Source organism: Leucoraja erinacea, chromosome 33 (genome assembly GCF_028641065.1).
Source record: "Leucoraja erinacea ecotype New England chromosome 33, Leri_hhj_1, whole genome shotgun sequence".
Lineage (NCBI taxonomy): Eukaryota > Metazoa > Chordata > Chondrichthyes > Rajiformes > Rajidae > Leucoraja > Leucoraja erinaceus.
In genome coordinates this window covers 7505813-7528540 of record NC_073409.1, presented here as the reverse complement: position 1 = coordinate 7528540, position 22728 = coordinate 7505813, and the positions used below count along the sequence as shown (strand labels likewise).

Genomic DNA, 22728 nt, shown 5'->3' with positions numbered 1-22728 from the left:
AGTGATGGGGCTGAGGGCAGATGGCTGGTAGTTGGCAGCCCCGGAACCCGGACAGATAGCACCCTAGGTTAGGATTGATACAGCAAGGCAGCAACTCTATTGCTGAGCCACTGTGCCGCCACTTATAACAGTGAATATCTTTTTCCAAATTACTCAATCCACTATTTACGTAAGCAGTGATTTAAATTTGGTCTCCCAATCTGAGGAAAGACATTCTTGCCATAGAGGGAGTACAGAGAAGGTTCACCAGACTGATTCCTGGGATGGCAGGACTTTCATATGAAGAAAGACTGGATAGACTGGGCTTGTACAAGCTAGAATTCAGAAGATTGAGGGGGAATCTTATAGAAACTTACGAAATTCTTAAGGGATGGACAGGCTAGATGCAGGAAGATTATTCCCGATGTTGGGGAAGTCCAGAACTAGTGGTCACAGTTTAAGGATAAGAGGGAAGTCTTTTTGGTCCGAGATGGGAAAATCATTTTTTACACAGAGAGTGGTGAATCTGTGGAATTCTCTGCCACAGAAGGTATTTGAGGCCAGTTCATTGGTTATATTTAAGAGGGAGTTAGATGTGGCCCTTGTGGCTAAAGGGATCAGGGGGTATGGAGAGAAGGCAGGGATGGGATACTGAGTTGGATGATGAGCCATGATCATATTGAATGGCGGTGCAGACTCGAAGGGCGGAATGGCCTACTCCTGCACCTATTTTCTATGTTTCTATGTTTCTATAGCCAACCCAGTGTGAAAGAAGGCAGACAGTCCCCTACCGGCAGTCTTCCTGATGTGGAGGACATAGCCAATAACGTCCCTGGTGTTCTGCAAGGGCTTGTTCCAGGACACTTGAATGGCCGTTGCGGAGAGAGCGGTGGTTTTCACATCCCGTGGGGGTCCGGGAAGCCCCTCAGCCCATAGCACTGTGAGCCGAGCGCTGGCCTGCGTGGAACCAGCATCATTTTCCGCAATGCACTGGTAGATTGCTTCATCCTCCGGAGAGATTCCATTTATTGTCAGGGTGCTAGGAAAAGAGAGAAGGAGAATTAATCTCAGTGTAAAAGATGCAAAGCTAACTGACGGAAGATTTTCTGAAGAAGAGTCCTGACCCGAAACGTCACCTATCGATGTACTCCAGGGATGCTGCCTGACCTGCTGAGTTACTCCAGCGCTCTGTGTCTTTCCTTAGTAAACCAGCTCAATAATTCCTCATTTCTACACTATACAAAGGTATCTTCCATTTACTTTCCGATTTTCTCTTACAAGTTTTCTCATCGTAAGATCATGAGGGGAATAGAATAGGGTAAATGCACTGAGTCTTTTACCCAAGAGTAGGGGAATCAAGAACAAGGGAACAAAGGTTTAAGGTAAGAGGGGAAATATTTACTATGAACATGAGGGGAAACCTTTTCACACAGAGGGTGGTGGGTGCATGGAGTGAGCTGCCAGAGTTGAGGCAGGTCCCATCACAACATTTAAAAGACATTTGGATAGGTGCATGGTTAGGAAACTTTAACATCAGGAGCCTGGGATCTCTCGCCGAGATCACCATTAGTGGAGCTCCATCCAGCGCGGCCTTGTTGGCTTCGGAAGCCACGGTCTCCGGTAAGGGAAGCGGCCGTTCCAGGGTTCCCAAGCCGCTGAGAGGATTCTCCCGACGCCGGAGCACCATCACCCGGCGAGAACGGCCTGGAACATCGGGACTCCGTAAAGGCAACTGTGGAGGCCTCAATAGGCCCGACTATGGGTGGACATGGGATGGGGACTGGACTTTGTGCCTTCCCTCATAATGGGAACCATTGTGGGGGGATGTTTTTATGTTTAAATGTCTTTATTGCTGTTATGTCTGTATTCTTTCTTTATGTGCTGCATTGGCAAGAAGCATTTCACTACACCTAGGTGTATGTGACCAATAAAATAACCTTTGAACCTTTGAAAGGTTTAGAAGGACATGGACCAAATGCGAGCAAGTGGGACTTGTGGAGATGGGGCATCTTGGTGGGCATGGGCATGTTGGGCCGAAGGGCCAGTTTCCATTCTGTGTGACTCTTAGCTACTCTTGATTACTCAAGGCTGAACCTCTGCCAGGACTATGGGCGACCTTATTAACCAAAGATATTAACCGCTATGGGAAACCCTTTACTACTACTGAAAGAAATAGCTAAGTATAAAAATAACTCTCAGAATATTAAAGAGAATTCTTTGACAGAACATTTCACTTGACGAATGGAAAACATCAGTCTTATGCAGGGGATATGCAGGCATCTCTTTGAACGCAAACTTAACAGATGCAAACATTTCATTGTCCAGATACGAGGCACGTGTATTTTTCCTGGGCACTTCAATCGTTGCATCCACATTGAAATGAAAAGCATTCCATCCACTCTGAAATAGAAAGGTCTGTTAGTGTGTAAAGGCTTCCTGGATCTCCCGGTGTTTCCCATTGAAGGTACTTGGTCCTGACGGGATTAATAAACGACTGTGAGACAACAGATCAAACAAAGTCCGTTAACATCCATTGTCAATGCCCTCTCTCACTGTGCCTGCCCTGGATATTGTATCGGTGAATAACCTCGCCAGATCCTCTCTGAAGCTGCCGCACGCAATCTCTCTTTATGAGAGGGGTCAATGGATGGGCGAGACGCATCTCTTGAACATCCTTTGATGTATCGGGTCAACAACGTGAAAAGAATGTCTTCCCTTTGACAAGGGAGACGGGAGGGTCAGTGTGGAGCCTCGCGCACCTCTAAGCTGCTTAACCCTGGCTCCGTACAGAGCAGCCCCATTTCAGAAAAAGAGTCTCCAACAGGCTTCAGACTCCAAAATGGCCTATGCAGATAATCCCATGCTTGCAAAGGGCATGGACCTGGGGACTTTCCCATCTGCATTCCCAAAGGTAGCATAACCCCTAGGTATTTAGAACTCTTGCTTTACCTGAGAAAAAGAGACTCAAAGTGCTGGACTGCCTCAGCAGCTCAGGCAGCATACCTGGAGGACATGCATAAGCGATGCTTCGGGCCGGGAACCTTCTCCAGAGAATGAGGAAGGGTGCCGACCCGAAACTTCTCCAGTGTTTCACCGTGGGATCTAATGAATTTCTAAGCTGTACCATCTAATACTGAATGCTGAATGCTGAAGAGGACCAGGGGTGGAGAGGGACGAGGGTTCGCAAGATGACCAGAATGGAGGAGGAGACGGATGCAAAGTGCCTGAGAGGCCAGCAGCAGCTGGGACTGTAACATGGTGCCAACACGCGGTGGGCCGCTCTGTGCATTCTGTACTAACCAAGATTCAAGATTCAAAGTTCCGGGACCGCTGGGCTCCGCAGGGTGTTGAATGTATCCTCAATAAGGATTGTATCATAATTGTATAATAGTTTATTATGGATATATCTTTGTATTGTATTTATGGTGGTGGGTTCTGGCTTGTTTTATTGTAGTGTCAATATTATTTTTTAATAATTGAATAAATTTTTTGATTAAAAAAAAAAAAAAAAGATTCAAGATTCAAGAAGAGTTTATTGTGTCCCTGATAGGACAATGAAATTCTTGCTTTGCTTCAGCACAACAGAACATAGTAGGCATGACTGCAGAACAGATCAGTGTGTCCATGGGTGCGTTGTGCTTATGTATGGGGATAGTCTTGCTGAGCTGAATGCAAAAAAAGTATTTCACTGTACCTGGGGCATATGACAGGAAACCATTGACCAATAGCTTCTGTCACAGAGAGTCAAGTGTGGGTTATATTGTTATATGTCCCGAAAGCAGACCAGTGGAAATTCTTACTTTCAGAAGCAGAACAGATAACAAGAAAAGAAGTGTTTAAGAAGAAACTGCAGATGCTGGAAAATCGAAGGTACACAAAAAAGCTGGAGAAACTCAGCGGGTGCAGCAGCATCTATGGAGCGAAGGAAATAGGCAACGTTTCGGGACGAAACGTTGCCTATTTCCTTCACTCCATAGATGCTGCTGCACCCGCTGAGTTTCTCCAGCTTTTTTGTGTGTACCTAACAAGAAAAGAAGTTCAGTATACAGATGTTCCCCGATTTACGACGCTTCGACTTACGATGGTGCAAACGCTGGATAACGGCAGCGAGCCGCAACTCACTTCCGGTCACGTGATCAAATTGTATTAAATGTGTTTTCGACCTATGATATTTTCGATTTACGATGGGTTTAGCAGAGCGTAACCACATCGTAGGTCGAGGAGCGGCTGTGTATATATTTTAAAAAACAAGCAGTAATAATGCAAAGACAAACACAATGCCTCAAGTCTATGTAGGTTGGAGATTATTTGGAGGTTGTGCTGTTTAATTAGGCTGATGGTCATTGGGAAGAAGCTGCTCCTGAACCTGGACGTTACAGGTTACTGGTCCCTACACCTTCTTCCCGTGGAGGTCAAGGCTCCACAGTTATCGCCTTTAGAACCGGAATGATTCCAACCACAATCTTTGGGGCTTTTGCTTCTCAGCTCCACGTTATTGACATATCTCTGGGAAATGCAGTGAGAGAAAGTTCGACTCTTCCTGCTATTTCCATCACTGGCCCGTGAAGGACACAATGGGCTTTGAGTTCTGTGTTCTGCACTGACAGCTGCCAAGGAAAAGGCAGCCCAGGATGAGAACCAGCGCACATTCACACCAGAGTGTGAAAGAGGGGGGGAAAAAAAGTGCCCCGTCTATTGAGAGGAGAACATTGAAAGGATGCTGTCCTGCACAGAAGCAATCAGCATGAGTGATTTTCCCAAGGTCACAGGGCCAGACCAATGACCAGTCTTTCCCCACACAAAAGAACCAAAGCAATTATTAACCCTTCACTGCGCAGGGGAGGAGGGGGCTGAGACGTTGCCACATGGGGGTCCGAAACAAAGGCAGCTCCTCTGGTGCAACTAAACAACACTTGAAACTTTAAGGAAATTACAAAGTCCTGCATAAACTCCTCAGGAAGTGCAGCCTGAAATGCCCCAGAAGTGCTTCTCATCAAGGGCGGTACAACTAGAGACTTTTCCTTTTATTTCTAAAACCACGGTGCTGGTACTGAAATAAATCAGAGTCGCAGGCACGACTGATCCCCTGGGTTTGATCAGTAAATGTTTCTCAAGTCACCCATCCCCCCACACACACCTCTCCATCCTACTCCACACCCCCAACCCGTCTCCTCACAACTCCACACATCTCACCACCTTAACCCCCCCCCCCACAACGCAAAAACCAGTCGGAAGAATTTCCGAAGGCTTTCATCTGTAGTGGCAGTCGGTAGGTCGCTGGTCACTGATGGAAAGATATCTTTTCCACATCGCACTGTGGCCTCACACACATGACAGAGGTTCAAGCAACTGTGAACCTTTGGAGTGAAGTAAAATACCTCTGAACCCAAGGGACTCCTAAACCTTTTGGCCTCCCACAGCTGCGGGGCGCATGAGATCGTGAGTAAATCTACACAAATATTTAAAAAAAACAAAGCTGCCATAGCCATCTTGATCGGTGATCGCCCCAATTCACCAGAACAAAGAAAGTCTCCGTGACGGGCCGTTCCGACATTCACCGCCGTGTCCTGTTATGCAAGCCCTTAACTCAGCCGCCATTTTGTTCACCCTGTGTGACTTGATGCCCTGAGCTTTTTCTGCCAATGACGGTGATAAATTCGTCCTATATTAAACCACTATTTGTGTTCCCTTCTGGGTATTTTATAGGAGAAACATTGTGAGGCTTAAAAAGGTTCAGAGAAGATTTATGAGGATGTTGCCAGGACTAGAGGGTCCGAGCTATAGGGAGAGGTTGAGTAGGCTGGGTCTCTATTCCTTGGAGCGCAGGAGGATGAGGGGAGATCTTAGGTGTCGAAAAATCGAAGGTACACAAAAATGCTGGAGAAACTCAGCGGGTGCAGCAGCATTTATGGAGCGAAGGAGATAGGCAACGTTTCGGGCCAAAACCCTTCGTCAGACATTGTAGACTTACTTGTTGTTGTTCTTCAGTTTGATGTGGCCACTGGGTGCCAGAATCTCCCCATTCTTCAGCCAGGTGAGTTGGGGTATGGGCTCCCCTTGAGCCAGACAGTTGAAAATGGCTGTGGTTCCCACTGGTCTCGATATGGACTGCGGGTACTGCACAAACTTTGCGGGTGCTGGAACATACAACAGGAGAAGAAAACTCAGCCTGAAGTTTAATCTCTGAATCCAGAAGTCAACATCTGACAACATTGTCCAACTTAATTTAATGTTTTAAACCACCAGGTGGTTAACACTTTTCTGAATCATGCTTTTACAGATCATGCATCAGAGACTTTTGGACAGACACATGGATTTACAGGGAATATAGGAATATGAATTATGTGCAGGCAGATAAGTGTTGGTCTTGGCATCATGTTCGGTACAGACATTGAAGGGCCTGTTCCTCTGCAGCGGTTGGATCTGAACCACTGGGTTTTTGGACTCCTCTTGGTCTAAGATCATAAGTGATAGGAGTAGAATTAGGCCATTCGGCCCATCAAGTCTACTCTGCCATTCAATCATGGCTGATCTATCTCTCCCTCTTAACCCCATTCTCCTGCCTTCTCCCCATAACCTCTGACCCCTGTACTAATCAAGAATCTAAGTCAGTCTGACGAAGGATCCCAACCCAAAATGTCACTCATTCTTTTTCTCCACAGATGCTGCCTGACCCACGGAGTTACTCCAACACTTTGTATCTATCAGCATCTGCAGTTCTTTGTTTCTACATCTTTTATTATTCTATTCTGCGTTCAATCTTATGAACTCTTTCAAGACCATCTCTTGAGCAGGAGCTGGTTTTAATATTTCCTGACTGGAGGGATCAGTGTTTACACGAGATCTGGACCTGCGAGCTTGCCTCATGCATCAATGAAAAATCGATGCACCAATATGTCGCAGGTTTGGAACAGAACTCAATATTCAAGTTATAGTCAGCCTGGGGCCCCTCAACCATGTCATCCTAGGACTGAATGTTGGTTCCCAAGCAATATCCCAGGAAATAAAACCGCTGTTTATGGGAAAGCAGGGGTTGTAAAAGAATTGCAATATTGCATGGACATTGATAGCAAAAATATCACAGCCTGGAGGGGAAGACAGTAAGTGGCAGGTTTGCTTGTTACACTCTTGTCTCACAATTTGATGATTCCTGATATGCTACATGCCCAGGAGAAGCACTGAGTGGTTACAGGGTGTTTCCACATCATGTCGAGAGCTCCAATGCCACAGAAGGATCGTCCAGCCCCGACGCGAGGTTTGATCGCCCGGCGCAGGGGAGCTGACATCGTCCCCCCCCCCCGATGCGGGAGCTGAACGCCTCGACGCGGAGGGCCCGAATGCCGCCGGCTACGGGACTCAAGACCGTCCAGTCAACGGGGGGCTCAAGGCCCCCGACCAAGGAAGAACAACAAGTGAACTCCTGAACTTTATTTCGCCTTCCATCACAGTGAGGAATGTGTAGGAGTCACTGTGATGGATGTTTATGTTAAAATGTGTTTTTTGAGCCTGTTGCTTTTTTAAATTGTATGACTGGCCAGTGACCCCTACACGTTCTTCATCAATGGCAATGAGTGTGGCGACTGTAAGTCCATTATTCCATAGATAGAGAAGTCTGTGTCTATCTTCAGTGACGTTCCAGAAACTCGGGCGTCCCAGTAAACTACAGGCCTCCAAAACTACTCAGTGTAAGCAGAACCCCGCTGCACCAATACCCCATCTCCCACAGATGGACCAACTCATTTTGTTCAGTTTCCAACTAATTTCCTTGAATAATTTGATTTGATGAAAAGCATTGCAATCTGCCTGGTCTCATTCCCCAAGACCCCTCATCCTCGACTGAAAGCCAGCACAGATAATGAACTCCTGGAGCCGGTACTGAGACAGTAAGGGTGATGTGTACAAATGGGATCTGAACAGCAGAGGTCTCTGACCTCCCGTTCAATATCGCACCGTCACCAGCACTCCGCTGTCCCACCAACTGGCCTGAAAATGACCTCGCCCACTTGGGTTTCCTAAAGGCTTTGTGTATTTAGCGAGGAGATCCATCCGATTCCAGCAGCACAAACATTCATCCGGAGATAAGTAGGGTTGTATCTCATGTTTTCGCAATGTCATTTTTATTAAACACATAGATGAGATAGATTATAAAGCAAAAGCCAGCATAAGGAGAGTTAATATGACTGCATTATTAATGCCTCTGTCATCTTCAGCGTACCAGGTTTAATTATTCATAGCCCTTAATTATTCATGTAATTAAATACACATATCTATTAATTAGATAAAATCAAAAGGAATTTTAAATATTAAGCGAGCAGAATTTCTCTCTGCCTCCGCGGTGAGTGGTGCTGGAGGCTTCCCGTTGAAGACATGCCTGATGCCATTTCCGGATTCCACTTTTCATTAGTGATGGTAAATTCACCATGATGCAGGTTGGGAGCACGGGTCTATTAGTCGGTGAAAGCAGAGCTGTAAATGTTGGGGTCAGTGTACAATCAGTCGATGCCAAATGATTAGAGTGCAGGGAAAGTAGAATCCCTGGAGCAAGCACCATGCCTGACATGGTTGACTGCAATCACTTTAGGATTAATCCGCCAGCATTTTAACTCTTTGCTTCCCCGCAGCTGATGTTATCTGGTGAAAAACAGAGCGCTTTAATGCCTTCGCTGCAGACATTAGATGCAGCAAACGTTCTGCCGAGTATCAAGGCACAAGTGTCTCCTGGTCACGTACACCCTGGTGTAAGGTTTCAGATCGCTGAAGTCCATTAGTGACTTGTAGCTTTCAGGTAATGTGAGATGCTCCTCGAGTATGCAACTACTTGCTCCTCGCCTGTCATGGTGGGAGGCTAATTCTACAATTGATCTGATTCCTACATCCTTGTCTCAGAATGCACCTCACAGGTCTTTGCCTTGGACTTCATTGCCTGCAGCCATGATGGTCACTGCCTGGACTGGCACATACCCAATTTTACCAGTCAGTGAACTGGTGCAGGAACCAGAGCCGTGGGTTTAAGAATGTCTGTGTAGCCGATATGAGCAAGAGTGATTCCCCCTCATGTGGTGAAGGAAACTGCATCTCCCTCCTTCAAACGTGGACATTTCAAAGCAGAGTTGACAGTCGGCAAAGGCTGAGTTATTGAGGTTTTCACAACCAAGGAATGTTGATGTGTACGACCTAATTTAACAGTGGACAGACAGGTTTGTGGGGGCTGAATGGGTCCCTCCTTTCCCAAGCTCTTTACTTTAGACTTTAGTGATACAGCGCGAAAACAGGCGCATGGGGTCCATGCCGAACCGCCATCACTCGCACAATCGTATACACCAGGGACAATTTACAATTTTACCAAAGCCAATTGACCTGTAAGCCCGTACGTCTTTGGAGTGTGGGAGGAAACCATGTCCTAAGTGATAGGAGTAGAATTAGGCCATTCGGCCCATCAAGTCTACTCTGCCATTCAATCATGGCTGATCTATCTCTCCCTGCTTCACCCCATTTTCCTGCCTTCTCCCCATAACCGGAGCACCCGGAGAAAAACCACGCAGGTCTTGGGGAGAAGGTACAAACTGCGTACTGACAGCACCCGCAGTCAGGATCGAACCTGGCGCTATGCGACAGCAACTCTACTGCAGCACCACCGTGCCGCCCTGGAACGCCCTGGAAATCCAATTTCATGTCTTAATGCCCACATTTCACATTGTCTAATTTTTTGTCTAAATGTCCACAAATGTCCATGGTTTGCCATGACGAAGGGTTGGCTCACCTTGGACCACCAGCCTCCCCTGGGCCGTGCGGCGCACCCTCGTCCCTGGCTTGTTGGCCGCGCACACGTAGATGCCGGAGTGTTGCACCGACAGGTCAGAGATCATCAGGTTCCCCGTGCCGAGCACCTGGATTCCCTCCACTCCGATCGGCCGCCCGTCTGTGGAGGCAAACATTCATGGATCAGTATGGGAAGGAACTGCAGATGCTGGTTTAAACCAAAGACAGACACAAAATGCTGGAGTAACTCAGCGGGACAGGCAGCATCTCTGGAGAGAAGGAATGGGTGACGTTTCGAGTCGAGACCCTTCTTCAGACATGGGTCAGCTCGGATTTAATCCCTAGATAAACAGTCTGGTTCCATCTGTCCCAGAGGTGATGGCTGACAAATCCGTTGCTGGATCAGGGAAAGGAAAGGATTAATCCCGCACTGTCAAGGTTGAAGGATGGAAAGAGTTTGAATGTTAATCCTGCAGATGATTATATAAAAAACAACTCAGAATTTAATGCAGGGCACAAAGACCCCAAATGGCTACCTAATCTGTTTTTGTAAAACAACCTAACATGATAAGACACAAAAAGCTGGAGTAACTCAGCGGGTCTGGAGAAAAGGAATAGGTGGCGTTTCAAGTCGAATCTCTTCTTCAGACTAAATAAATGTTGCTAGGTTGAACTCCTTTTGGCTGATATGGATAACATAGAACATAGCACAGCATCATCTCCGTTCTATGAACTGTACAACCAATTATACAACACAGTGGTGCAGCGGTAGAGTTGCTGCCAGAGGCCCGGGTTCGATCCTGACTACTCGTGCTGTCTGCACGGAGTTTGTCCTAAAGACCACGTGGGTTTTCTACGGGAGCTCCGGTTTCCTCCCACATTTCAAAGACAGGTTTGCAGGGAAATTGGCTTCTGTAAATTGTCCCTAGAGTGTAGGATAGAATTGGGCAACGGGTGATCATTGGTCGATGTGGACGTTGGGCCAAAGGGTCTGTTTCCACTAAATTAGTTTTAAACTAAATTAAACTAAGCACTTCTTAAATTGTTCACTCTGCCCATTCCTTCTCATTAAACTGCAAATTGTTGTAAATGATTGCTGTGGATCGTAATGTTATACCTTGGATGGAGCTTTAGATTGGAATATTGAAAATGGTGAAGATCAGTATATAAAATAAAATCTAACGTGACAGGGACAAAAACATATTTTATTACGAGTCAATCTAATTACACTGTTATACATTATAAATGTAACTCCATTGTAATTATACCCATGGTGCACTCATTATAATTACATCTGCAAAGACCATCATATCAATTCATAAATTAATAAAGCTCATTTAAAACTCTCAGCTTGAAATCATATTTTGAACTACAATTTTGTTACTGTTCACCCAACAGCATTAAAACTTGGTTTGAAGAATTTATTTCAAATTTCAATATTAATCTGCGATAAGGGAACTTATACAGCCCACACTCTGCCAAGGTATTGGTCATGTGTAGGAGGAAACCGCAGATGCTGGTTTACACCGAAGAAAGACACAAAATGCTGGAGTAACTCAGCGTGACACAGGCAGCATTTCTGGATAGAAGGAATGGGTGACGTTTCGGGTTTTTTAACTGGCTGTGGTAAATTGTCCCTAGTGTGTAGGATAGTGCTAGTTTACGGGAATCGCTGTTCAGTGAGGACTGGGTGGACTGAGGGGCCTGTTTCTGTGCTGCATCTCATACCCACACTAAACAAAACTATCTATTCTAAATTAAATTAAACTCAATTCAGCCTTATCGGGTCTGAAGAGGGGTCTCGACCCGAAATGTCACCCATTCCTTCCACGTGGAGATGCTGCCTGTCCCACTGAGTTGATCCAGCAACAATGTTAACCATGCTGAACTAACAATTAAGAGGCATCTTTCCCTTCCACTGCCATGTTGTCCCGAGCCTTGGAAATCCCAGCTACCCAGTGAATTTTAATTAGCCTTTGGTTCGGCGACATTTGGTGTATTGTGTGCAGTTCTGGTCGCCCCATTACAGGATGTGGAGGCTATGGAACGGGTGCAGAGGAGGTTCACCAGATGCTGCCTGGATTAGAAGCTATTAGCTACAAGGAAAGGTTACACAGACTTGGATTGTTTTCTCTGGAATGTTGAAGAGTGAGGGGAGACTTGAGAGAAGAATATCAAATTATGAGAGGCATAGATAAGGTAGACAGTCAGAACCTTTTTCCCCCCAAGGTGGAAGTGTCCAACACTAGAGGGCATAGTTACAAGGTGAAAAGGGAAAAGTTTAATCCAGTCATACAATGTGGAAACAGGCCCTTCGGCACAAGTAGCTCACCGGCCAACTTCCCCATCTAGTTTCATCTGATCATGCCTGTAGGTTCTCATCTAAATCATTGCTGTAGATGACAAACGGCAATGGGCTCAGCACGGAAACATGAGGCACACCAGTAGTCACAAGCCTCCCATCCAAAAAGATATCTTCCATGAAGCCAATTTTGTATCCAGTCAGCTATCTCTCCCTGCGATCTAAACTTCCAGAGCAGCCTACCATGTGGAAACTTGTCGAATGCTGTGTAAGTGGTCATGGTGAGCACAACCCACAGATTAAATAATAGACTGAACATAGATCACAGACCAGGTGAATCACAAAGACAGGCCTTTCAGCCCATCTTGCCCATGCCAACCAAGATGACCTACTGGTTAGTGTCATTTGCTTGCATTTGGCCCATTGCCCACTAAGCCTTTCCTATCCATTTACCTGTCCAAATATCTTTTAAAAGTCACAATTGTTTCCATTTCAATAGCTTCTTCTGACAACTCATTCCAGATACGGACATCTTCTGAGATAAAAAGATCCCCACAAGGCCCCTCTGAGATCGTTCCCCATTCACATTGAGCCGAAGTCCTCTAGTTTTAGAATCCTCTACCCTGGCAAAAGAGACTTTGAGCGATCATTTTATATTTGCCCCTCCTGATGTTGTACACCTCTATCGGGTCATCCCTCAACCTCCTACACTGCAAAGACACATAGAAAATAGGTGCAGGAGTACGCCATTCGGCCCTTTGAGCCAGCACCACCATAAAATATGATCATGGCTGATCACCAGTACCCCGTTCCTGCTTTTTCCCCATATCACTTGATTCTGTTAGCCCTAAGAGCTAAATCGAACCCTCCCTTGAAAACATCCAGTGAATTGGCCTCCACTGCCTCCTGTGGTGGAGAATTCCACAGATTCACAACTTTCTGGGTGAAAATGTTTTTCCTCATCTCGGTGCTAAATGGCCTTATTCTTCAACTGTGACCCCTGGTTCTGGACTCGCCCAACATCGGAACCATTTTTTCCTGCATCTAGCCTGTCCAATCCCTGAAGAATATTATATGTTTAGAATCTAACATGTCAAAGAAAAATGTCCCAGCCGCTGTTGAATCAGCCTCCCCCTCCTATCTCCACCAGTGTATTCCAACCCACAATACTTGCTGCAAGGAGACTCCTCCAGTCATCGTTCAGTTTCATATGGAAGCTTCGTGAGTCTCAGTTCGATTGTGCTGGGAATTACAGTAGTTGTGCTCCATGAGTGACAATGATACACTTCTCAAAGATTACTTACGGCCCACAGCTGACCCACAGGTTGCCACATTAAATACTCTCTGTTCCAGAAGCCTTGCAGTTTGAGATGGCAGCCCATGAAGTTTTCTACTCCCACTTTCAAAGTACTCGCGCTGTAAACTAAAACCTCAGGCACCGCACACTGAGGCTGCTTATGCGTGCTGGGATCAGTGCGAACTGCATTCACATGCACGTTAGAGAGAATATAGTGATAAAAGTGGACAAATCTAAATTCATTAGCGTTGGTGCATTTTAATGTGTAGGAGGGAACTGCAGATGCTGACTTAAGTCTAAGATAGACACATAAAACTGGAGTAACTCAGCAGGTCAGACAGTATCTCTGGAGAAAAGGAATTGGTGATGTTTCTGGTCAGGACCCTTCTTCAGACTGAGGAAGGGTGTCGACCCAAAACGTCACCTATTCCTTTTCTCCAGAGATGCTCTCTGACCCGCTGGGTTACTCCAGGATTTTGTGTCTATCTTTGGTGCAGTTGAGTTTGGTTTAGTTTAGAGATACAGCGCGGAAACAAGCCCTTCGGCCCACCGACCAGCGATCCCCGCACACTGACACTATCCTACACATAGTGGTACAGCGGTAGAGTTGCTGCCTTATAGCACTCGCAGCGCCGGAGACCCAGGTTCGATCCAGGCTACGGGTGCTGTCTGTACGAAGTTTGTACGTTCTCCCCGTGACCGCATGGATTTTCTCCAAGAACTTCAGTTTCCTCCCACACTCCAAAGACATACAGGTATGTGGGTTAATTGGCTTGGTGTATGTGTAAATTGGACCTAGTAGAAACATAGAAACATAGAAAATAGGTGCAGGAGGAGGCCATTTGTCCCTTCGAGCCAGCACCGCCATTCATTGTGATCATGGCTGATCGTCCCCTATCAATAACCTGTGCCTGCCTTCTCCCCATATCCCTTGACTATAGTGTGTGTAGAATAGTGTTAATGTGTGGGGATTGCTGGTCGGTGCGGACTCGGTGGGCCGAAGGGCCTGTTTCCATGTTGTAGCTCTAAACTGAACTAAACTAGGGATCAATTTACAATTTTACCAAGCCAATTAGCCTGCAAACCTGAACGTGTTTGGAGTTATATTGATGCAGATACACTGAAGTAGATCCAGTGTTGTACATGTATCTGCACAGATACATTGATGCTGACACATACATTGATTCAGCTGCACTGAAGGAAATTAGACTGAGGCGGATGCCTGCAGGGTATTGCAGTGAGTCAGAGGAACATCAATGTGGATACATCAGCAGAGTGCATTCACAGCACAGACCCCCAACCCTCAGCACACTGAGGTTGACACACCATTACTGTCTGTCACATCGGTGTTATCTGAGTCCGTGTAGGAAATCATTACTAACACACAAGACCATAAAAAAACAAAGGAGCGGAATTAGGTAATTCAGTCCATCGAGTCCACTCTGCTATTCAATCAAGGCTCATCTATTTTTCCCTTTCAGTCCCATTTTCTTGCCTTCGACCCGTATTCTTTGACACCCTAACTAATCAAGAACTTTTCGATCTCTGCTTTAAAAATACACACTCTTAGCCTCCACAGCCACATGTACCAACGAATTCCACAGATTCACCACCCTCTGGATAAAGAAATTCCTCCTCAACTCCATTCTAAAAATACACCCTTTTAGTCTGAGGCTGTGCCCTCTGGTTCTGGAGTCTCCCACTACTGGAAATATCCTTTATGTCCATTTCATCTAGGCCTTTCATTATCCGGTAGGTTTCAATGAGATCTGCGCCCCCCCCTTCCCTTCATCCTTCTAAACTCCATCGAATACAGGCCCAGAGCCAACAAACACTCCTCATACATTAACCCAATCATCCCTGGGATCATCATCCTACATATTACAGCATAAACTGCACATGCACCTTTACTTTGCTTGGCATTGCAAGTCTCTTTAACATGTTTGCCATATCTCACTGGTCCATCCACCTCTCCAGTCAGTCTATATTCAAGTACACAATATCCCGCCAATGTCTGGGTTGGATTATAAGCCACTGAAGAACAGACCTGAACCATTTTTCCAGTTTAGTTTAGATTAGTTTAGAGATACAGCACGGAAGCAGGCCCTTTGGCCCACCGAGTCCATGTCGACCAGTGATCACCTCATACACTAGCACTATCCTACACGCTAGGAACAATTTACAATCTCTATAAAAGCCAATTAACCTACAAACCTGTGCGCCTTTGGAGTGTGGGAGATAACCGGAGAACCCAGAGAAAACCCACGCAGTCACAGGGAGAACGTATACACTCCATACAGACAGCACCCATAGGCAGGGTCTAACCCAGGTCTCTGGCGCTGTAAGGCAGCAACTCTATCGCAGCACCACCATGCCAACCACTTGTAAAAAAAATCCAGTCTTTCAAATAAACCTGCTTTTGTTTTTGCTCCCATCAGCATCATGTGTTTCAATTACAAATATTGTCCATGACATTTAATAACCCCCCCCCGCTGTGTTTTTAATGAGCTCACTATCCATTCAGCTTGCAACAGTCTCATTTGTAACTTTTCATATTTCCTAAGCAAGCCCTGACCACACTGACCTCGGCTGAAAGATTCGACCTCCAGAAGCTGCTCTGAAGATGTTTGAAGCAGCATTTATCGAGGGATCTGGTAGTGACTCACACTGAGTGAGGTGTACATGTACCAAACATAGAAGGTGCACAAAAATGCTGGAGAAACTCAGCAGGTGCAGCAGCATCTATGGAGCAAAGGGAATAGGCAACGTTTCGGGCCGAAACCCTTCTTCAGTCCTTTGCTCCATAAATGCTGCTGCACCCGCTGGGTTTCTGTGTGTCTGTCGGTGTGTTTCTATGTGTGTGAGCCTGTCAGTGTATCTGTGTGTGTCTGACTGTCAGTGTGTTTCTGTGTATGTGTGTGTTTCAGTGTGTGTGTGTGTGAGTGTGTGCTTGTCGATCTGTCTCTGTGTGTCTGGCTGTGTGTGTGTGTGTATGTGTGTGTATTCCTGTGTGCCTCTTTCCCTGTCTGTCTGTCTGGGTGTGTGTGGGCAGTTCATCATTAGTGTGAGGGTGGGGGTGGGGGGGTTGGGATCCTGAGATTGAACACCAACCACCCTCCATCTCTGCCCCATGGACCCACTGCCAGCCACCAGAAGCCCAGTGGCGGTGAGACACGGCCACTCACCCAGCCGGCTCCAGGACACGATGGGCCGCGGGTTCCCCGTCGCCACGCACTCCAGGACCGCCGTCTGATGCACCGTCAGCGTGAGGTTCTCAGGACCAACCAGGATAGCCGGCTCCTTGTACACGTTGGTACGGGATCCTGAGGAAGAGAATCGGGAAGCCGGTGAATAACAGACAGAGATAGTCCCACAAACATAGACATAGTCCAACGACACAATGTGTCGCAAGTCTGAAGAAGGGTCTCGACCCGAAATGCCACCCATCTCTCCAGAGATGCTGCTGTCCCGTTGAGTTACTCCAACATTTTGTGTCTATCACAGAGCTCCACAACACAGACAACTCCACAAACACACAGAGAGCTCCACAAACACAGATCTCCACGACACAGAGAGAGCTCCGAGAGATAGCTCCAAACCGCGAAGGGCCAGTGGAGAGGAGGTCCTCGGCTGGTGACTGATCTCCCCTAACCTGATCCAAAACGTCACCTATCCATGTTCTCCAGAGATGCTGCCTGGCTTGCTGAGCTACTCCAGTCCTTTGTGTCCTTTATCAACCAGCATGTGCAGTTCCTTGTTTCTACCGACAAACACATCCTGATCATGTTCAGTCGACCGTGAGCCCGAGGTGTGATCAATGAAATGCAAGACAATGCACTTGACCATAAATCAATCCAACCCAACAGTAATAATTGCAAGGGGTTGATAACGTTTGGAGAGAACATTTTAAAATAATGAAACCCTAGAATCGTCACCTGGTGAATTAAATTCACATTGTTGTCAGGCCCAACTGATTATTTGAATTATTTATGCTGCTGAGAATGCCCGTGTCACAGCGGGCACCAGGAACAAATGTTTAATTCTATCCACAGCCTGCACATGAGCTTGGAGTGATAAATATCAGTGCACTTCCGCCCATTCCCATCGGAATCTCTTTCCGAGGCCCAACAACTAGTTAGACCTCAGAGTCGCTACAGTGCGTCACCCAGCATGAAGATCTAAAGCAGGGCTGGGCATGTGTGTGTGCAGTCGGGGAGAAGATGGGGGAACACAAACAGATAACAAGAGCTCATGATGACAAGATTGAACAAATTTTATCCAAATATATCCGCCACTTGTGATAAATGTCTAGCCCAAAAGGCAACTATAACACACTCCTTAGTTTCCTGCATAAAACTTTATAGATTTTGGAATGATATTTTTGAAATACTTACAAAATTATTCAAGACAAGAATGGAACCTAATACTGAAATGATTATATTTGGTGTAATGGAAGATGGGAATAAATTGAACGCATCTCAAAATCTATTCCATAATTATGGTTTAATAATAGCAAAAAAATTAATACTTAAATTTTGGAAGGGTACATCAATACCAACGCTTAAAATGTGGATTGCAAGTATGTTGGACACCGCTCATCTTGAGGAAATGCGATTTCTCCTAATGGATAAATCAGACCAATTCATAACGAGTTGGTCTCCATTCGTCGTTTTTTTGGAATCATATGGTGCAACACAATTGTAAAAAATAACTGTTTCAGGACTGGACGAGGGTTGGTCAAGACTATAAATAATGATCTCCTTTTCTTTTCACTATTTTCTCTCTCAACTTTCTTCATTTACTCGTTTTCTTTCTTCACACACTATATATTTCACATTTTTCTATCCTTTACTATCTAACTTCTTTTTCTTATTCTCATCTTTTTTCAATGTAACAAAAAAAAAAGAAGTTGTACATAAAATGTATTATGAAAATATATATTAGGCACTTTGGTGCCATATGACTGTGCTTACTTCTAATAAAATAAAATATTTTAAAAAATAAAAAAGAAAAAAAAAAAATTTTTAAATAAAAAAAAAAAAAAAAAAGAGCTCATGATGAAAGACACAAAAAGTAGTAACTCAACGTGTGGCAGCAGCACTGAAGAACGTGGATAGGTGACGTTTCCGTTTGGGAGGGTGTGAAATCAGGGATGGGCAAGGGAACAGAGGATAAGGTTACAGAGGTTGCAGAGTTGGTTGTTGGCCACAGCACCAAAGCCTGGGTGATGAATTGAAAACTAACTTGTGAGTTTTACAACACTTGCAGTCACTATAGCGGTTAAGATGCACCATTACAGGGTGGCACGGCACGCTGGCACATTGGATTCGCTGTTGCCACACGGTGCCAGAAACCCCGGTTCGATCCCGACTGTGGGTGCTGTCCTTGCAGAGTGTATACATTCTTCCCTGTGAGTTTGGACCTTAGAGGTACAGCGCAGAAACAGACCCCTCAGCCCACCGAGTCCGCACCGCACACTATTATAGTAGTGATCTACTATGGTATCACCCCATAGACTAACACCATCCTGCACACTAGGGACAATTTACAACATCACCAAAGCCAATTAGATTCCGATTCAGATTCAACTTTAATTGTCATTGTCAGTGTACATTACAGAGACAACGAAATGCAATTAACCTACAAACCTGAACGTCCTTGCTGGTTAGCGTAGACTGAGACTGAGGAGATGACGGGGAATGTAAGTTCTCAAAATAACTTCCTTTAATGTTTTTAAATATTTGTAAGTGATATTTGTTCTGTTTTGCTTATTTTAGAAGTTAATAACTTTTAATTCTTTACTTTAGTTTAGAAATACAGCAAAGGAACAGGCCCTTCGGCCCGTCGAGTCTGTGCCGACCAGCAATCACCCCGTACACTAACACTAAACACACACTAGGGACAAATGACAATTTTTACTGAAGCCAATTAACCTACAAACACGAATGTCTTTGGAGTGTGGGAGGAGACCGGAGCACCTGGAGAAAACCCACATGGTCTCAAGGATAACGTACAAACTCCATACAGACATTAAAGTTTTTGTGGGTTGTCTGAGTCTACCTGTCTGTGATGTCACTACAAGAGAGATTCCTGTTGTATTCATACCACGTCCAACGTGCATCTGATAATAAACTCAACTTGATATGGTTTGAACAATTAAGTATCTATTACAGCCAACAGATTTGTGGACAGGCTTTGCCATTTTCCAGTGACTGGGCTCCCCTCTGTACCAGTAAACACCCTTGTAAATGTCAAAACCTCTTCTCCTAAAACTAGTAAACAGGATCACGATGAAGATAGTGGGGCCAGAATTGCCAGCATTGGGCACTAAGACCCAGGAGGACGAGGAAGACTAAAAATACTTGGCCTTTGTCACATTTAACTGGACACCAAGGGTCAAAGGGCAGTGTGAGACCGTGTGAGGAGCGTGGGAAGGCAGTGCAGGGCGATCTGTGCATTCCACTCCAGCTTCGGGAGAGTGATGAGGGGAGTGAGGAGAGGGGGGGGGGGGGGGGGGGGGTGAATCCCAGGGGGACATACAAACAGGTCATGCCCCCCCCCCCCCACCCCCCCTCATCAGCAGCCTGGGAAGTAGCCTGGCTCCGTTTTGTTTCCTGGTGTTCACCCTGATGACCATGTGAAGGTGACGAACCCTTTTCAAGCCGGCAGCCCTGAAAGCTGTTTGACTGCAGATTGCGTTGTTCAAAGTGCGGCAGCAACAACCCTGCTTAACGTAACGCTGCATGCAAGGAGCTGTTTGCGGGGCACGTCAATGGTCTTCCTGCGCTGGGGCCAGGCAGAGCAGAGCGGCGCAGAGTATGAATATTAATGAGCAGCTAATGTGCTGCGCGCATGTCCCAGCCTCTAATATTAGAAGCAATTAAGCACTGCTCTCAAATCAAACACTTAGGGGAATTATGCAAGTGCAAATTTGATGAGATGCTTTCTGACTGAGCGGAGATGAAGCCTCATGTAGAACTGGCTCGGAGTGAAGCCTCTCCCCTCTCCCCCCCCTTCCCTCTCCCTCAGTTAATCTGTGGTGTGTCGGCTGGGTTGTGTGCACAGACAGCTATGGAACACGCATTGAATACAATGTGAATCAGAGGGCAGCAGCATCCAGCTGGGCTCAGGAATTCAAGGTTCAGGCCCGTACAATGCACACACCGGGCCTTGCCAGGTAGTATCAGGCAACAGGCTCTGCTATAATATCTAATGCATCAGGCTGACTGGGTCACATGCGATCTTCACTGGGTTGTGAGGCAGCATCAACAAAACCAGGGACCCGGCCTGTGGTGCTAGAACCAAGAGACTCAAAAAGATGGAGTAACTCAGCTTATCAGATAGCATCTCTGGAGAGACGGAATAGGCAGTGCTTCAGGTCAAGATGCTTCTTCAGACTGCGAGTCAGGGGAAAGGGAAACGAGAGATTTATAGACGGTGATATAGAACAAATGAATTAAAGCTTTGTATGAATTAATGATGACCAAGGAAAGGTGGAGCCCACAATGGTCCATTGTTGGCTGTGTGCTAGGTGGTAATGTGTTATTCCTTTGGTCGGCACGAACCTTGCACGGTGAGACTGGCCTCCTGGCTGTGCCTGGTGTTGGCAGTGTTGGCAGCCACACAGTGGTAGATGCCACTGTCTGCCTCTCCCACTTGTGTAATCTGCAGGACCCCTGTGGGCAGCAATGTAAACCTGGAAGGCAAGAAAGGCAAACTTCAGCTACTGCTCCTTCCACAACAGGCCAACCACCCAACACAGGATCCGGCATTATGAGTTTAGACTTTAGAGATACAACGGGCCCATCGCGCGGAAACAGGCCCATCGCGTCCGTGCCAACCAGCGATCCCCGTGGACCAACACCATCCTACACAACGGGGACAATTTACAATTTTTACCAAAGCCAATTAACCTACTAACCTGTACGTCTTTGGAGTGTGGGAGGAAGCCGGAGCACCTGGAAAAGCCCATGGGGTTACGGGGAGAATGTCCAAACTCCTGCACAGTCAGCACCCGTGGTCAGGATCGAACCTGGGTCTCTGGCGCTGTAAAGGCAGCAACTCTACCCCTGTGTCACTATGCTGCCCCCTGAACCAGATGGTTTTCATTTCTACATAAACCACAGCTCCATCAGGTCACTTCTTCCATGAAGACACACAATTGAGAAGCACTCAAGGTTCTCCCACCACACCATGGCATTAGCATGGTCTAACTCCACATCATTGTCTGCAAGGCCCCAGGTTGTGGAGAGAATGCTTCTAGGAGTGGGACCGTCTCGGACCAGAGGGCACAGGCACGGAATAAAATCATGTACAGGTACCTTTAGAATGGAGACGGGGAGCAATTTCTTTAGCCAGAGCATGGTGAATCTCTGGAATTCACTACCACAGGCAGGTTCTGGACTTTCTCACTTTCTGCACCATCCATTTCTCTTAATCCCCAACCTTCCAGATTTCTGAGCATTCCGACCTACTTGTATACCTCTCCCCACAATTTAACCTAAATTGCACTCTCTCCAAAGCCACTGTGTCCTTCCCAGTGAGTGGGGCCCAGAGATGATCCAACCATAGAAACATAGAAACATAGAAAATAGGTGCAGGAGTAGGCCATTCGGCCCTTCGAGCCTGCACCGGCATTCAATAGGATCATGGCTGATCATCCAACTCAGTATCCCGTACCTGCCTTCTCTCCATACCCCCTGATCCCTTTAGCCACAAGGGCCACATCTAACTCCCTCTTAAATATAGCCAATGAACTGGCCTCAACTACATTCTGTGGCGGAGAGTTCCAGAGATTCACCACTCTCTGTGTGAAAACATTGATTTGTAACATCAATACCATTTCTTTAAGCTCCAGTCCTCTAGATGTTAAGGCTATCTGGCTATTAGTTTTATAAGTACTTATAGAATTGACCCATGTCAAAATGCTTAAATTAAACATGGACCCAAACACAGCCTATTGAGATCGATTCCAATCATCTCAATCCATTAAAGATGACCACCTGCATCTATTAAAGCACGTTGGTCCGAGCTCTGTCTCAGAGTTAGTAACTACTTGACGTATTGATTTTCCTTAATGAGCATCAGATACAAATATTTCTGTTTTTATACTTACTAATATTTTGAGCATTAAATTGGCAACCATGTAGATGTAGTAACAATTCATTCCATCAAATGGTGCTGTTGTGCCCTGGCCATTACCTTGCGAAGACTGTTTGAGGTTTTATGAATCTTCCCCTTTAAAAGTTATCTTTTAATTTGGATATATTTTTCACCCAGAAGTTACAGAGTTAGGTTAATCTTGGATATAATATTAAGTCCTGAGCCAAGCAGGGCCAATTCAACCATGGGGGAACTAGACCCTGTGCGTCCACACTCATCGTATACCTCG

At 46.0% G+C, this 22728-nt stretch overlaps 1 protein-coding gene across 2 annotated transcripts in view; it reads right to left on the bottom strand.

Annotated features, from left to right (window-relative positions):
- Positions 1-22728, bottom strand: part of igdcc3 (immunoglobulin superfamily, DCC subclass, member 3) — a 100623-nt gene that overhangs the window by 16163 nt on the left and 61732 nt on the right. For both annotated transcript variants that reach the window (XM_055661159.1, XM_055661158.1), the window contains exons 4-8: positions 20903-21033; positions 16523-16660; positions 9740-9898; positions 5951-6116; positions 771-1018 (exon numbers count right to left, since the gene is read on the bottom strand). In XM_055661159.1, the coding sequence (XP_055517134.1) occupies positions 771-1018; positions 5951-6116; positions 9740-9898; positions 16523-16660; positions 20903-21033 (842 nt within the window). The remainder of the gene's footprint in view (positions 1-770; positions 1019-5950; positions 6117-9739; positions 9899-16522; positions 16661-20902; positions 21034-22728) is intronic.